This window comes from Leptosomus discolor, chromosome 7, assembly GCF_034619465.1.
Source record: "Leptosomus discolor isolate bLepDis1 chromosome 7, bLepDis1.hap2, whole genome shotgun sequence".
In the NCBI taxonomy this organism is placed as follows: Eukaryota; Metazoa; Chordata; class Aves; order Leptosomiformes; family Leptosomidae; genus Leptosomus; species Leptosomus discolor.
The window spans coordinates 28,767,862-28,785,644 of record NC_141397.1 but is presented as its reverse complement, the minus strand read 5'-3'; the positions used below and the strand labels follow the sequence as shown (position 1 = coordinate 28,785,644).

General features: G+C 36.2%; 1 protein-coding gene across 1 annotated transcript in view; it reads left to right on the top strand.

Annotated features, from left to right (window-relative positions):
• GOLGA4 (golgin A4) overlaps positions 1–17,783 on the top strand; it is a 70,551-nt gene that overhangs the window by 34,304 nt on the left and 18,464 nt on the right. The window contains exons 12-18 of the mRNA XM_086468510.1: positions 3,823–4,001; positions 4,774–4,905; positions 5,889–6,044; positions 6,966–11,236; positions 11,477–11,598; positions 12,657–12,787; positions 16,900–17,013. Coding sequence (XP_086324636.1) covers positions 3,823–4,001; positions 4,774–4,905; positions 5,889–6,044; positions 6,966–11,236; positions 11,477–11,598; positions 12,657–12,787; positions 16,900–17,013 — 5,105 coding nt within the window. The remainder of the gene's footprint in view (positions 1–3,822; positions 4,002–4,773; positions 4,906–5,888; positions 6,045–6,965; positions 11,237–11,476; positions 11,599–12,656; positions 12,788–16,899; positions 17,014–17,783) is intronic.

The window sequence follows — 17,783 nt, the reverse complement described above, 5'->3', positions numbered from 1 at the left end:
ACTGGTAAACCAAAGTTTGTTTCTCCTGAGAATACTTGGCGTAAGTACTCTCTGACTTCTTAGGATGCAGATTATTGACTGACTTATATTCTGTATAGTAAACAAAGTCTTTAGAAAACAAATTCATTTTGCTTTACGTTGCTGTTCTTTGTAGGGGTCACTTCTTCTGCAAGCTTAATTAACAAATGCTTTGTGCCTTTCTACAGAGAAACAAAAACCTTGGACTGTGCATTTAAAATCCGGCCTAGATGCACAAGTCAACTATAGGAAATTAATTCAACCTTTGTTTCTCAAACTTTTGATAAGATGCCTATTCTCAGCCTTCAGTAAGAAAACGTGCAGATCCCTCCTTTGCCGTCGTTTAGTGCTTTCTTCACGATTGTCAGCAGTAGATGGCACTACGGTTGAAGATAACACGTCTGCAGCGTCGGGAGAGTGAGCAAGCAGTCTTTGCAGTACGGACTGGGGTTGAACTGGGCAGGAGAGGCAAGGCGAAGGGCACTGAGACTGGTACTTTGGAGTAGCATGTGTAAAGCAGTCGACTCTCCAGCACACGTTTGATAAAAACCAGTTTTGCAACCTTGCACTTGAACCCTGCTCAGGTTCTTTTTGTGTAATTTATATACTGTACAGGAAGGTTTACAGTTTGTCTAGCTTGGTCAGATGAATGGGATTTTGCAAGACTAACCTGAGACTTGTGACTGTTTCTGATTTGCCACTGTGCCTTTGTAAGAATTCCATTTAATCAGTACCTCGGCTAAAAAGATCTTCCCTTAAGAGCAGCTCTGCTGGTTGGGAAGGAACACAGGCAGTGCCTTTACTCTTTGCATTTGGAAAAGATATATTCGGATAAAAACATGGACTTCTATTCCATGCTTTTATTCACAGTAGAATTAAAATCTCCTATAGCTTAAAAGTAATAATAAATTTAGACCACGTTCTGTCTACTTGATGATAGTTTAGCCCTCTGATGGTTTGAAACTCGGCTGTGTTATACTACACTAGAATTAACTACTTTGAATAAAAATGTTCTGTTTTGCTTAAGTGCCTGAGATGCATATAGTTTAACTTTTAGAGAGCTAAGTGTGTTTCTGTGAAGTGTTGCTTCTTCGTGCTTTCATACTGCCTTGACGTTTTGTCCATCAGCTTTTATCTAGCTTTTGTATTGGCATCCTGCTTGCGAGTACAGTGATGCAGCCGTCGTACTGCATGTTGCTCAGCTATTACATATCGGTAGTCGATCCTAGTGTGAACCTGGATCTTCTCTTTGGCAGATTTGTGGGCTATGGCAAATGCATTCTCTTTCCTTTTGCAGAAGTAACAGGTTTCTCAAATGAAAATAAAGTATATGTTGCTTAGAACAAGAATCAGAAAACATGTATGGAAATAACTTAAATCTTTTACTTGCAGGCTTTATTTTCAAGCTATACTTTGTAAAGGTCTGTAGGAGCTTTTTTTTTTAAAAAAAAAGCCTTTTATGATGCTGTAATACTGAAGGACTTGGCCGATTTTGCTGGCTGTGCGTGCTTTTGTTAGGGCTGAGAGGAGCATCAGGGAAGTCGGTGCTGTTCTCCAAACACTTGCGCAGGCTGTGTTCGTAACAGAGTTGTGCCCAGGGTGGCGAGGGGGAGGATATTAGTCCTGCGGGTCCTGGTGGCAAATGCCTTGATGGGGACTGTGAACAACTGTGCTTGGAAAGTAAGGAGCTACAAGCCTCGTGCATGCTTGCATTATGTTTTAAGACAGTTTTCCTGTTTGAAATAATCTCTAGTGCTCTAAACTTTTTGTAATGAGTTTTAGTATTTATTATTTAAGTAGAACTCAGAGGAAAAATGTGGATACAATGATGTGCGTCGGTATTGCCAGGGTCAGTAACAGCCCTGTTTTGCCCTAAAACATGATTAGTGCTGTGAGTAGTCAGAGCAAGGCTTCCTCAGAAAACAGAAGAAAATTCTGGAAAAGGTCAGAATTTGGATGAATGCAATTTTATGGAATTCAGTTACTTGAAAACGTATTTGCAGCATTGCCTCAAAAGTACAGATTGTAGTTAAAAGCTTCAGTTTGAATGTTATCAGAAGATGTGGAATGGAAATTATTATTCACTTCTCAAACTCATGCCTGAATATTATTAAAGATAATTTCAAAAAACCACAAGGATTATGAGAGTTGCTGTGAATGACTGCTAAGTAACAGCGAATCAAGGAAGCTAGAGATGTGTGTGTCTATTATTAATTTCTTTTAGGGATAGAGCTAAGTGGAAGAAAGCTTAGCATACTAAATAACACTTCAAAAATTCTTTGTTCTGTCTGCTCCCAGAATAGTAGCCAAGTAGTCCAGGGTATAGTAGAATGATATACTTTCAGGATTTTTTTTGCTCTGATAAATTACAGTCTTGTTATTGGCACTGTGATTTTGAATTTCACAGAGGTCTTTTGCCAAAGTTCTTTTATGCAAAAAAGTAACCATAGAGTAGACTGTTTTGAGACTGAATTTTCCTGTGATATGCAGCAAGGGTTTCCTACATTCATGATCTATGCAGGAAAAGAGCTTTCCCTAACAATGATCAGATTCTAGTCTTGTGTAATTCTATATAGATTCTGCCATCAGTTTCAGTGAGGAACTCAGATACTGGTATTTAATAATAATAATAATAATGATGATAATAATAATAATAATAAAACGCAACAGCTCACAACACAGGAATTTATTTGCTTTCTTTTTATATCTAAATAATAATCTATGAAGTGAACAAACTATGTTAGAATAATTCTCCTTAGCATGGGAAGAAGCTGTGGAATTATTGCTTCCAATTTGTAAAATAAAATGTGTTTCAGCAGACCTGTGCATCTTATGCATTTGTTTTGTACATGTAAATTTAATCACTGCAGCTTGAGTGTTCTTTTGAAACATCTTATAGATATTTGTGTTTCCTGGGAGCAGATCTTAATTTTTTTTTTTTTTGACATTTTGTATGCAAAATTTAGAAGCACAGGAGAGTCCTCGTAACACACAAGCATTTTTCCAGTGTCTCTGAATTGCATTGATAGTTTACATTAAAAGTAAATAGTGAAATAATGAAATTAGCAAAGCCATCTGTATGGACTCCACCAAATCCAGTTTAAAGAGAAGATAATCTAGGTTGTACAGTTTGAAATAAACAACTTCTGGGTAAATAAAGTGCGTAGTATTATACTTAAGTGTTCTATTCAGGAACACTTTCAGGAACACATATGCAGCAGAGGTTTCCTTCATTCATGATCTATGCAGGAAAAGAGCTTTCCCTAACAATGATCAGATTCTAGTCTTGTGTAATTCTATATAGATTCTGCCATCAGTTTTAGTGAGGAACTCTGATACTGGTATTTAATAATAATAATAATAATAGGTGTTCTATTCAGGAACACTTTCGTTATTAAGTAAAACCTGGCTTGCATAGCAGTTGTTCCTGCTTTATGCTTCCATCCACTTGTTTTAGTGGAAGAACAACTTGTGAATTTGCCTTTTCTTCATGTAGCTTTTTTTCTCTTCTTCAAAGTTATTCAGCCCATATAGCCAGAAGAGGAGCAGCAGTTTATTTATATGGTTTATGTATTTTATAGTGATTTTAGGGAAAGAAATGGAAGCTACAGAATGTATTGGAAGACATTCACAGCTATTTCTAGTTCTCTTTCCTTTCTAGATGCTAAACCCATGTGAATGCTTGATGGATTCCTAAGTTCATTCTCCAGTTACTTGTGTAACTTAGAGTTACTGAGAACTCTGTTCTTCTGTCAAGGTTCGTAGATACTTCTTGACTATCATAGACTTTTTTTTTCTTTGCAGCTTTTGAAGAGCTTGAGAAGGCTCTCAGTATTGCCCAAAAGACAGAGGAAGCCCGGAAAAAATTGCAGGCAGAAATGGATGAAAAAATCAAAGCAGTAGAAAAGGCAAGTGAGGAAGAGAGGGTAAATCTTCAACGGGAGTTAACCAGAGTGAAACAAGAGGTGGTTGAGATTATGAAGGTAAAAGCTGAAACTCACCCTGTATTATTGGCTTTTAATCTAATCATTCAATGACAATTAAACTGTAGTTGTAAAATACATTAGTATATCAGAACTTTGTTATAAAAATTTTGCTATTTAATAAATTACATAAAAATTAATTTCTGTGATTAAAGATTTACTGAAGACAAGGTAGAAAACTCCCCATATAGATATTTTTTTTCCTCTAATAGTTTAAAATTGGTACGTTAGAGGCATGTAAAAATGAACAGTATTACTCTTTTTTCACGGTATCTAATAAAATTATTTATTAGAAGTACACTTGAGATTTTAAAGGGAGTGAAGAAGAAGAAACTAATGGCAGTCAGTTTACACATCTTTACCAGAATTTTGGGCTTTAAAACTAAGTGCTTTTAATGATTAACGTAGCCCCCTTTGTGTAAACGTGTAAGAACTTGTGGCCAAACTGTTTTAGTTAAGAGTTGTTAAAATTTGCTTCATCTGGCGTATTCAGGTAGGAATTTCAGGACTACTGCACATGCTTTGCAAAACTGTGAATTTGAAGACCTTTAAATTGCAGTTCTTGTGTTGACAATTGTTATGTTCTTAATTTTTTAAGAGAATATGCTGATGCTTTAGAGGAATGACTGACTTGCATTACATTATTCTTAAATAAAGCAGAGATGGTTCTGGTTTCCTGTCTCTGTTACACTGATTTTCATGTTAAGAAATAATACAAAGTGATTTGTTATTTAATATTTTTAGATTAGTTTTTTCTGACTTTGATTCATAGAAGTCTTCAGAGGAGCGTGTTGCTGAACTAGAAAAATTCCATAAAAAAGAAATCGCTACCAAAGATCAGGAGCTAAATGAAAGATTAGAGGCCCAAGAAAAGATGTTCCAGGAGAAGATGAAGGCAGCTCTTGTAAGTATACCTAAACTGTGTAGGAAGACATTTCTCTAAGTGTGAGGTGGGACTAGAAGTCTTAGTCTGACCCTGTTCCACAGTGAGAAATCAAAGATATGAGCGCTCGAAGATATGAGTGTCCCCCAAAAATCCAAGAGCTCAGAGACTTCAGCAACATGGAAGGAAAGTAGCTGCAATGATCCAGACTGAATAATTGTAATCACTAACACTGCTCACTAACAGCTGCACCTCGGGGGAAAGGCTTCTCTTTTTGAAAACTCTTTTTGTTAGACTTGTGGGGTTTTTTTAATTTCTTCCCCTGGATCATTGACAATTAGCCACAGCAACTAGAGTAAAAGAGGTACAAAGAATGAGGCTGTTATTTGAAAAGTGTTAGTATTGTTATGGCTGATTGTGTTATGTGAACACCGTTAACTATTCATAGTGTTTGACCTCAGAAAAGACTTTTCTTCTGGGTCAGGCTGGGAGGAATCATTGGAATTCTTTGCTGTTTCTCATAAGCTGTAATTCACTTCAGATCATCATGTAATTTTACCTAACAAATAGTAGGTACTTTTGTGCTCCCCTGTGAGGGACCCTTCCTGACTGTATTTTTCTACCTGTTTCTCAGGTTATTTTTTTTCATAATAAGGAATTGAAGCTTAAAAACACATTAGCAGTGGAACCAAGTGAGGACAGACCTTTATTCCTCTAAGATGTTCCTCAATTTTAGTAAAGAAACCAAAATGAAAAGGCTGGATTGCATTATGTTTTCATGCAAAGAGAAGGAAGGGGAAGACAAATAGTTCCCGAGAAGAGAAAATGGAAGTCATTTATAACAATTTTGCTTTCACAGATGAAATACAAAATCTCTGTGTGTAGAAAATACAGGTGATTAGTGTATGACTCCTGTTAACTGGTTTGTAAATATCCTAATATACTGGTTTTGAAGGTGTGATGACTGTATTTATAGTTTATTTTAATAATAATTTTTGATGCAGGAAAAAAATCAGAGTGAGTGTTTAAAAACTCTTAAAGAACAAAAGCAGCAAGAATCCCTAGCCTTAGAAGAATTAGAGCTGCAGAAGAAAGCGATACAGTCAGAGTGTGACAAGAAAGTTCAGAAGATGCATCAAGAAGTAGAGACTTTTAGAACTGTGAGTAAAGATTCCGAAAGGATAAACATTTACGAGAACTCCTTTCAGTATTTTACTGTGACAGGTTTACAAATATCATGGATTTACTGTGATTGTGTTTTAATCTCACAATGCTTCTTGTAGTGACAGAAATTTACTGTATTGCCATGGTATGCTGCAGCGCCTAGGTTTTTACAAGATTAGATGGCAAAACATAGAGACTCACTTTGTCATGACATGGGATATGGATTTGTATCCATCTACATAACTTTTATGTATGTTATACAGGAGAGTTAGACTTTAAACTGTTTAACTTCTGGGTACTCCTACTGTACACTTAGGATACTTGAGTAAGTAAAAAATATGCTTAAATTTTGGAAGTGTCCTTTGCTTAAGTAGCAGGTAAGATTGTGTTATTTGCTGATGCAAGTTTGTACATTATTCCACCACTCCCAAATATTAGTTTGGAAGTTTTGCCTATAGAAGTGTTTTAACTTTACAGCAGCATTTCCATGAGAGGTGGAATTGAGATAAATCAGTAGATACGTACAAAGCTCCGTAATACTTGTGTAGACTCCCAGTATCTTTCATCGTATGTATTGGTAATTGAGCTTAATAAGAAAAATGTGAACATACCACTCATAAATATAATGTAAATTAGTTTATTTGAATTAGTTAAATTCTTTCCAAGTTTTTGTTGTATCTGTTTTCACTGTAGTGAAATAGAAAAATTTTCATTAAATAACTAACTCACCGTAATGGAAGCAAATTTGGGAACAAACTAGCTGAATGAAAGGCTTATATAAAAAGATGATATTCACTAAAAATAATGGAATAAGTGTCTTGTAGTTATGTGAACCTGGTGAGATTTTTTTAAAAAAAATTTATCAACTTGCTACCTTTTGAGTGTTCATATTATCTTAAAACTGTATTCTTTAACAGAGGATTCTTGAACTAGAAAGCTCTCTTGCAAAGTATTCACAAGATGACAGAAAGCATTCAGAGGAATTAAATACTCTGGAGTCTGAAAAAAAGCAGCACAATAAGGAAATCAATGATATAGTTGAAAAACACAAGAAAGAATTGGAGAATGTGAAACAGCAGCAGGAAAAGCTTTGGACAGAAAAACTTCAAATCTTAAAGCAACAACAAGTAAATGAAATAGAAAAAATTAGAGAGAAACAAGAACAAGACATAGATACAATTTTGAAAGAGAAAGAAGCTGTTTTTCGTGCACACATAGAAGAGATGAATGAAAAAACATTAGAAAAACTTGATGTGAAACAAACAGAATTAGAAGCACTGTCTTCTGAGCTATCAGAAGCACTAAAAATACGTCATGATTTAGAACAAGAGCTCTCAGAATTGAACATTAAAGTGTATGAAGCAAAGCAAGAATTGGAAGGGAAGTTGGAAGAAGAGAGGAAACGGCACAATGAAGAGGTTGAAATAATGTTAAAAGAGCACGAAATGTCTATTCAAGGCGTCGAGAAGTTACTCAAAGAGGAACTCAACAAACTCAAGCAATCATTGGAGGAGAAAGACAGACATCTGGAGGAACTAAAAGCACATGAACAGAAACTAAAGGAATCTGCAGAAAGATCTGAAGCTGAACTTGTTCAAGTGTCTGCAAAGCTAGAGGAGATTTCTGAGTCTCATCAGAGAACTGCTGATGAGCAGGCAAAGATTTATGAAGGGGAATTAGCAAAGCTGCAGCAGAAGCTGACAGATCTTGAAGGTGAAAAATTGCAACTTAATGAGCAGCTAGAAAGAGCTGAATCCCAGCTGAATGAAGTCAAGAATGAGTTAGAGGCGTACATCTCTCAGGTACATGACCTGAAGCAGCATTTGCAAGAGCAAAGCAATCAAAATACACAAAAAGTAACCTCTCTAACACAACAATATGAATGTCAACTGAGGGATCTACAAGGAGAGGCTGATGAGACAAAGAGAACTCTAACCGAGAAGGAAAATGAAATTGAACACATGAAGTTACAGAATAAGCAAGTGGAAGAGCTTAAACATGAATTGATAGCTGCAGAGGAGAGAATTAGTGCTTTACAAGGAGATTATGAAAGTAAATTGAAACATCAGGAGAACAAAATGGAGAAAATTAAACAGAAATCAAAAGATATGCAGGAAACTTTCAAAAAGAAACTTGCTGAGCAGGAAGCTAAACTAAAGAAAGAGCTTGAAAACAAACAGTTGGAGTTCAGTCAGAAAGAGAGTGAATTCAATGCTAAAATGTTGGAAATGGCACATGCCAGCTCAGCCGGAATCAATGATGCCGTGTCAAAACTGGAATCTAATCAGAAAGAGCAACTAGAGAGTCTTGCTGAGGCTCATAGGAAGGAGGTGGAAGAAATTACCCAGAGTTGGGAAAAGAAACTCAATCAGCAGGTTGAAGAGCTCCGGGAAAAACACGAAATGGAACTGCAAGAGAAAGAGCAGGAAGTTGGAGACCTGAAACAGAAACTTGCCACCTTCAGTGCTGAGAAGGAGGGCTCCAGAACAGAAATAACCCGACTGAAGGAAGAACAGGTGAAAAGGGAGGAGTCCCTGAAGGAATTGCAGGAACAACTAAGGCAGTCAGTGGCTAGGGTGAATGCTTTGTCAGATAAGGAAAGTGACCTAGAAACACAGTTGAAAAAAATGGAAAGTGATCTTAATCAGTCCTTGAAAGAGCAGTCAGGACTTCAGGAACAGCTCAGTAAACAGAAAGAAGTTGAAGAAAAGGACAAAGACAAAATTACCGAGCTGGCTGATGCACTGAAAACACTTGAAGAGAAACTCCAAACTGTGCAGTCTTCTCAGTATAAAGATCATGAAAATTATGAGAAAAAAATAGAGGCCATTCAGCTAAAAGAAACAGAGTTTAAAAGGTGGTCAGGAGAACTTGCAGCCCAGTTAGACACTTATTGGAAGAATGCTGAAGCTTTATTGCAAACAAAAAGCAATGAATTAATTGAAAAATGTAATGAAAAAATTGGTATAGTAACATGCAAAATTGCAGATTGTGAGCGCCGAACTGCAAAAGTTAAAGAAGCAGTATTAACTAAAATGACTAAGATTCCTGAACTAGAAGCTCAACTTAGAGAAGTAACAGAGCATCATTCTGCTGCAAGAACTTCTTTGCAAAAGTCAGTGCAACAGCTGCAAGAGAAGGACAATTTAATTATGTCCATGAGAGCTGACATTGAAGGACTTGTAACAGAAAAGGAACAATTGCAGAAAGAGGAAGGGCATCAGCAGCAAGCAGCGTCAGAAAAAGAAATGTGCATAACACAGCTGAGGAAAGAGTTATCTGAAAATATCAATGCTGTCACCTCAATGAGGGAGGAACTCCAGGAAAAAGAATCTGAGGTCTCTGCTCTCAACAAAACGATTAATGACCTTAATGTAAGTTTAACGGAGAAGGAAGCAGCCATGTCTTTGTTAAGCAAGCAGCATCAAGAGGATCGGTTGCAGTTGTTAAACCAGTTACAGGAGTTATCGTCCAGAGTTGAGGCGCTGAGTCAAGACAAAGCATCAGCTCTGGAGCAGGTAGATCATTACACAGCCAAGCTGTCAGAGTGGAAGATGAAAGCACAAACCAGGTTTATGCAAAATCATGATACTATTAAAGATTTGCAGAGCAAACTTGAATTAAGCAATACTGAAGCCAATAAAAAGGATGAAGAGCTAAATAAGCTGAAGGAGCAGCTGACTAAACAAAGCAAGAATCTTGATAGTTTAAAAAGTGAATTGGAACAAAAGCAAAACGGGAGGGAAAAGCAAGAAAATGAGTTAACTGCAAAGTTAAAAAACCAAGCAGCAAGAATTGCTGAACTAGAACAACACATAGCTCAGAAAACTTCAGAAAATGATTCCTTGATGGAGGAACTTAAAAAGTATAATGAACAAAAAAACATAGAGCAAAAAGAGATAGCTTGGCAACTCCAGCAGGCAGAGAAGGTGGCTTTTGAAAAGGATAATAGATTTAAGGAGGCAGAAGAAAAAGTGCTTAATCTGGAGAAGCAAGTAAGTTCACTGAAAGCTGAATTTGAAGCAAAGGAGAGGGAATTTGATCAAATTAAGTCAGCGATACTTAAAAGCAAAGAGGAAGAACTGAAAGAATTAGAAGAGAGACTGAATGCAGAGAACAGCACTAAGCTGGCAGATCTGAAAAAGAAGGCAGAGCAAAAAATTGGTTCTATTAAAAAGCAATTGATGTCCCAGATGGAAGAAAAGGAACAGCAATTTAAGCAAGATAAAGAAAATCAGTTAAGAGACTTGGAACAAAAAGTGCAGGAGAGAGAGGCCAAAATTGAGTCCTTAGAAGAAAAAATTAAATCAACAAGAAATTCCACAGAATTAGAGAAAGAAATGCTGCAAAAAGTAGAGAGTGTAAAAGCTGCTGTAGAGCAAGAAAAAAATAGCATGCTTGAGAGCATCCAACACACATATGAAGAGAAATTGCGTGTGTTACAGAAGGGCTTAACTGAAAAAGATGAATTGTTGCAGAAGTATGAAAAAGAACAACGAGAGAGTAATGACTCTCGTCTAGAACTGCAAAACAAACAGGAAGAACTCCTTAAAAAACTAGAATGTGTGGAGAAGAGACATCAGGAGGAGCAGAGGAGGACTGAAAACCTCAGGAAAGAACTTGAGGAGCAAACCAAAAAATACTCATTGTTAGTGGATGAGCATGCCAGTTGTGGTGGTGATTTAGCAAGCAGTAGGGAAGAATTAAAAGCTAAAGAACAAAAACATCTTGATATGGAGACTGTAATTGGAGAATTCCAGAAAAAATTGCAGGAAAAGGAGGCAGTCAGTCAGTCTTTAGAACAGAAGGTAAAAGAGTTGGAAAATAATCTAATGAAAGAAAATGAAGTGCGTAAGATTGAGATGGAAGATATGAGTTTAAGATATGAAGAAAAGCTAAAAAGTTTACAGCAACAGTTGGATGAAAGAAGTGACACCCTGAAAGCTTTTGAGGAAAATGCTGAAGAAAAGGCTAAATCTGGTTTGGAGCTGCAGGAGTTACTAGGTGATATGCAGAACCAGCAGAAGGACTTGCAGACTAAGCTAGAAGAGGCTGAAAGGGAGAAACAGAAACTACGCAAAGAAGTGAATAATCTTCAAAAAGACTTACGTACTCTGCGAAAAGAACATCAGCAGGAGCTTGACATAGTAAAGAAGGAGTCCTTAGAAGAAATGGAGCAGAAAATGAGGTAAATTCTTTGTTCCTGGTCTTCTTACAATTTCTTTGCTTTATCTTTGACTACTAGAACCTCGAGAAGGTGAATTCAGTGGGAGAGGAACAAAAAGCCTCCCTAAATCAACTGAATTCATATAATTCAAAACCATCCCATTCCAAAATAGTTTTAGATCTCCTACCTTGCTAAACTGTTCTCTCACTCTCTTTAAACATTTTATTTCCTCACTGTATTTTTTTTCACATTTTGGTACAGATGTGAACAAGAAGATACTGAGTTAAAGCACAACTCCACCTTAAAGCAGTTGATGAGAGAGTTCAATACTCAGCTGGCTCAAAAAGAAAGAGAATTGGAAACAGCAGTAAAAGACACAATCAGTAAGTGAAATACTAATAAAACTATAATCAGTAAAATAGCCAAAAGACCAAATCTTCAGATGTTCTGGGGAAGGGGTTTTACCTGAGACTGATAAAGACCACATGTTTTATGACTGCCTAGAGAACTCAGGGAAAGAACTTCTGTTACTCAGGAAATAACATATAAATGTTAATGGTAGCGCAATTAGGAAAACGCATATGTAGCTGTTCTTCCGTACCCTGCAGGATGGATCTTTGATCTAGCACTCTGTTTGCATCTGTCATGGCAAGAGCTACCCTAGATAGCCATAGGTACTGTCTTTTTATCATATGTGCAAAAGGGAGGAAAAAAAAAAGAAAGATAGTTTGGTTTTAGAGGTGAAAGCACATTGGGAAGTTTTCATTGTACTACTACTTAGGCTTCAGCAATACAAACCTTTAACGCTCCATTGTTGAGTACATGGCACTGAAGGGTGTCTTTTAGAAAAATTTAGATCCACCTGGAAATCAGAATTGTGTTTTCTTACCTGCATCTTGCAGACTTCATTCACTGTAACCACTACCAGGTAACCAACTGGATATGATGTCTGATTGCGGTACCATGTGGTTACAACTAGAGGACAGCACATTTCAGCTTCTCTGCCCATCTTTTGCCACCATAGTGGAAGCTGGAGGCTGGAGAAGTGAGCAGAAAGTATCTTTTGACTCCGCAGTTACTGGAAGTGCCACCACAAGTGAGGAATTTCTGAAGATTTGGAGATGTGTCAATCACTTCTCTTGATAGAGTAGTAGATAGAATTAGTTGATAAATACTGGTTGTGATCTTAACTTTTAGGGAGAAGTTCCAGCATCAGGCAGGAAACATTGTTTCAGATTCCAACAGCAGGCTTCATCCGTATTAGGATCAAGTGACAAAATTATCACCAACAACGCAAAAAATGAGTTTTCCTGACAAGTTTTCATTATAGATGCCTTCCACAGTTGTCTTTAAGCTTTTTGATACTGTTGTGACATAATAAAACAAAATAAATATGCTTTTTTTTACTATCGCCTGACTTTTTTTTTTTTTTTTTTAATAGGTAAAGCCCAGGAAGTAGAAACTGAATTGATAGAAAGTCATCACATAGAGACAACACAGCTGCATAAAAAAATTGCTGAAAAAGATGATGATCTAAAAAGAACTGTAAAAAAATATGAAGAAATCCTTGAGGTATCTTTCTGAAAAGTGATAGGACTACATACATTTCAAAATAATTCTTCCCCTTTTTTCATTGCGCAACTAGACAGAAAAACTGTAAATCTTTATTGAATTACATTTGATATGTGTGGTGGCCTAGCTTGCAGTTAAAATGTTTTATTTCTGTGTTTTATGAACATGAAAGAACACCAAAAATTAAGCCCCAGCTCTGATCTTTCTGTAAAAATTGTATGATTAGGTCCTTATGTCCTTGAGCAGTTTGTGCCCTAGATTGAGGTAAGGGAATTAAGTTTTACTGGAGTGGTGGTGGTCTACTGTTTCTTTTAAGGATTTAAATACAGCGTTTATGGGTCAGCCTCACTCTCCTTCTCCTTTCTCTGATGCTCTATCCAGATTGGCACCATAGCCCTTCAAGTGAGGTTCTATTCTATGCAGGGAGCAGTCTTTCTGCATAGATTTTATGCTAGTAAAACTTTCATTTTTGCTTTTAAATGAACACTTTGTCTGCATGATAGACATCATTTTGCTCCAGTAACCTTTCAACCAGAAGTTATCAGCCAGCTTCACTCTAAAGACACTTGACCTTCCAAGGATGCCTCTAGTTTTAGCCAAGTAAATTGTCCCAGCCCCACATGTATGACAACAAAAGATTAAATGGGTTTCAGTGCTAGGTTGTACGTCATATTGGGATGCGGCCTTTAATTTTGCTAATCTTAGTCCTGTTTGCACAAATAATTTAATAGAAAAATGTCCTTGAATGGAGCCAGTAGTAACAAAGTGAACTTCTGTTTGTTTGTGCTGTTACTAGCCCAAAGAGCTACATACTAAGCATGACTGAGTGTTTAATACTAAAAATTTCAATCTTCTAGGCAGGTTGGTGTGTTCCACTCTGATTTTTGAACTTCTACCAAGTTGGATGGAGATGGCAGTGTTTTAGAATCTCTTTCTTTTGTTTCCTAATTTAGAAAAATTATATGATAGAAAACAACAGGTTTTTCATACCATAGGTCTAAGTTCTGCATTTCTGGGGGATTTATATTTCTCTTATCTGAATGTGCAGTGTGTTGCCGTTCAGGTCCTTACTTTACAGGCCAAAATAGGTCATTTGAAGTCATGCAGATGTAATTACTCTCTGTTTTCTGATGAATTCAGGCTGTATATGTCAGAAACATGCATGCTGCACTCAACGTAGGATCTTGAAGGTTTAGGCTAATTTGACTTTGTGCAATTGGAGGACATGAACACTGTTATTTTTTGCATCTCACTGATGATGGCAATGACAGTTGCCTGGAACTGTAATAAGCTGTAGTTTGGCATTTTAAATTTCTAAATGCATGTTTCTTTTTTAGGTAATGATGTATGTGTGGGTGTTTCTGGGTTTTTGTTTCTGTTATTTTAGGGAAGGCAAAAAAGGTTTAGAGAATTTGTTACCTTTTTTCCTGAAAAAGTATTGCAAGCCTCTCAAAAGTTACGAAATATTTATGTTAAATTGAGTGTGTGTTATTCATTAGGATTTCTGATAGAAATAGGAACGTATGCATCAGCATATGTATAGGTTTTCTCAGTTTAGCCAGTTGTTACACCACTTATACCTGACTTGGCTCATGATAGGCTTGAGAAATTTCGCATCAAGACATTTATGCAGAGAGGTTTGTCTCTGTCATAAATTTTAAGAAGATGAAGCAAAAATACTGCCAATTGTAAGAATGAATTTTGCTCATATAACTTTGTAGCTCTGTTGCATTTTAAACATGGTTAATGATGCTGAAAATTAGTCTAACTTTGATTTGAGTATATTTCCTTAAAGACAAGCGGGAATCATTCAGTCTCTTAAATGTAGTAGTATTTATTTGTGAACTGCCCCCCTGGTACTTCTTGTGCTTTATCTGGTGTTTTCTTATCTTTCATAAAAGCTTTTATCAATCACATAAGATTTCATGGAAGTCTCCCTAATTAAGGGACTTGTAAATCAACATAGATTATAATTTGAGGCCTAAGTCTTTTTTTCTTCAACTAAAGTATATAATTAGAGGAAAAAAATCGAATGCTGTGCTCCAGCTAGCTTATTTTAAGCCTATCTATGAGCTAAAAATGAATACCTAACTTCAGGTTTATACTCTTTTATTTGTTGTAATGCCTTCCATGTGAATACAGGCTAGGCCTTGTGGTTAAGATTTGGGAAATCACAACTTATTGAATTCTTAGTCTATAATTGTAGTTAAACCCAAATAGCATGCAGTTTATTTTCAGAGTATGCCATATACTGTATAGAACAATAGGTTCTTATTATAAATACAGATTCTGTAGTATGTTGGAACCCCACATGATCTCAAATTATTTCAAATTTTAAATTATAATCTCTGTTCAGGGGTTTATAAAATAATGGCTGACAAGTAGGTCCCTTTGATGGAAGTGTTAGTCATCATTTTGAGTTGAATTTCTTTTCTGCGTTTCAGCTACCTTTTATGACTAAGATCAGTGTGCATGCAATTTTTCATTTATTTCAGTGAACAGTAGTCTAGAAATCGTAAGATTCTATGATTCTTGATGTAAAAAAAACAAACAAACAAACAAAAAAAAAGCTCAAAAAAGAATTCAAAACAACAACCACCATCATGCCTTCTCAAAAAAAAAAACCCTGAAAAACTCCCAAAAAGGGAAGATAAAAGCAACTGGATGTGCTAGGTATTATTGAGAGGTTTTTAACTAGAGAAATGTAACAATATATTAAAAAAAAAATCTTGGGGAAGGTTAATTGTCGATGTATTTTTGAGGACTTGGAAAAATCATGTGAATTAATAAAAAAATAACATTCTTTGGAGGTCGTAGTGTTTGAGCAAGGTTTTTCTTGAAGATGGATACATTCTTAAAACTTTTATGCTGTAAAACTGTCTCAGGTACTGTGACTTCCCATTCACTAGCTTTTTGGGGAGGGAGTTTGCTTTGTTTCTTGGTGGTTTTTGAGCTAAGGGCCTGCATGGCGAGGGTGTTTTAGTCTTAAGTAAGGTGCAAGGAACACATTAAAAAGTGGTCTTACAGGGATATAATTGGGGGGTTTTTGGTTTTTTTGGGGTTTTTTTTTTGCTTATGGGATACCCTAAATCTCTTAAGCCTGGACCAGCTTTCTAGTTCTGCATTTCTTTTTCCAGTGAATATTCTGTATCACTATAGTTTGCACTCCTGAGGTTTTGAATGGAACAAAATTTTGATCAGCAGTTCTATTCTTGGTAACAGTTGATTAATTGTACTAATTTGACCTGAAGTACTACTGCATAGCAGAGTGGGCAGCTCACTTCCCTGAGGGGTTACATGAGAGAAACTGGGGGAAACTGTTTAGTTCAGCAGTGGAGAGATGCACTTTGAATTGGAGTGCTGTTTTATAAGCTCACTAACATGTTATCTCATAAAAAGGCCAGAGGGGACACAGTTTTTAAAAATACTTCTGTTTGCAAAGTGCCATATAGGTGGGTTAACTTGCTAGATTTAGGTCATCATATTTTTCTCCTATAAATGTACTCTTCACACAGTCATAAAACAATCAGGAAAAGTTGACTTCCTCCCTGTCATTCTTGCCACTGCTTCATTCCACCATGCTCCACGGTGCCCTCCAAACCATTGTGAACAGGAAGTCATTGTTTCTGAAAATGTGCTTAAAACTGCTTTAGGAACATCTTTGTGAGAGTGAGGGAGGAAAGGATTTAAGTTCTTGTCACTTCCAGAGTATAGGAAGTAACTCTGTATTGTATCGTCATGCGTACCTTTCACGAATGTCATATAAGCAAGCACAATCTCTCCAGGAATACTCTTACTGGGTTATACTCAAATGCTGTTTTAGTGCCTGATAAAGTAGCTCTTTTTTTGTAATTTTCAAAAAGCTAACTGTAATCCTAACTAAATAATCTTAATTGTTGAAGGCATGCAAAAATCTTGTTAAGCTGCTGTAGTTTGGTTCTTGCTTGTTTCTGTAGTCCTGTAGTTCAATTAGTCTTCATACTGAATTTCAAGCATATTGTTTCTGTGTATAGCATAACACTTTTGTTGATCTTTCTGTCTGCTGTAGTTACGATTTTGAGTGATTAGATGATTAATTGTATAAGTAATTTTTTTTTTCCTCTATTTTGAAGGCTCGTGAAGAAGAGATGACAGCAAAAGTTCATGAGTTGCAGGCACAGCTAGAAGACTTGCAAAAGGAATACAAAAAAAGAATGGCAGAAGAGGAATGTTGGAACAGTGAAAAAGTGAGCTGGCACTGAGACTTTTTTAAAATATATTTAGGTGTGAAATGCTTAGTCCTCATAAAATTCTGTAGTTTGCTCTTAATTGGATTTTATTTATATATCTGGTCTTCACTTTCCCATACAGTTTCTATTCTTTTAGATGATAACTTCTTCAAAAGTGAACCTCTTTAGAATCTGCAGTAGTTGATAGTACCTTTTTAATGGTATGTTAAAAAATCCAGTTGTGTTGTCATTATTAAGGTGGGGTTTTTCTTGTTTTACTGAAAGCCCTTTAGAAGGAAAGGAAGTCACACTGGGTCATTTTTAGTGTGGTGGGGTTTTCTTGTTTGTGTTTTAAATTCAAATTCCAAAGGGCTCTGCAATAGTGCCTTGAATATATCAATTATGGAGAGAGGAGTCTTCACTGAAAGAAGACTGAGTGCATGCTTTGGTCTTTGAGACCACATTTTAGTTTGAGGAATTCTTTGATGAAAATATTACTAGTTATTATTACACTGAGAAGAGGAAAACTATATGAGGTGTTGAGTCATTGATGGGAATTGACTTTAACATTTTTAGATTTGACAACAGGCAGCAATGGGGATACTAAATATATTTGTTTGACACTACAAACTTACAGTACAAATTACCTTACTGTCCTAATGTTTGTCCCTTCTGCCTTACGCTTACTTACAACACCCTTTGTATTACTTTGTTATAGAAGTCTGCTATAAATACAGGCAGTCATTTAGCACCATATTATACATGCATCTTCGGGATTATATGTGCAC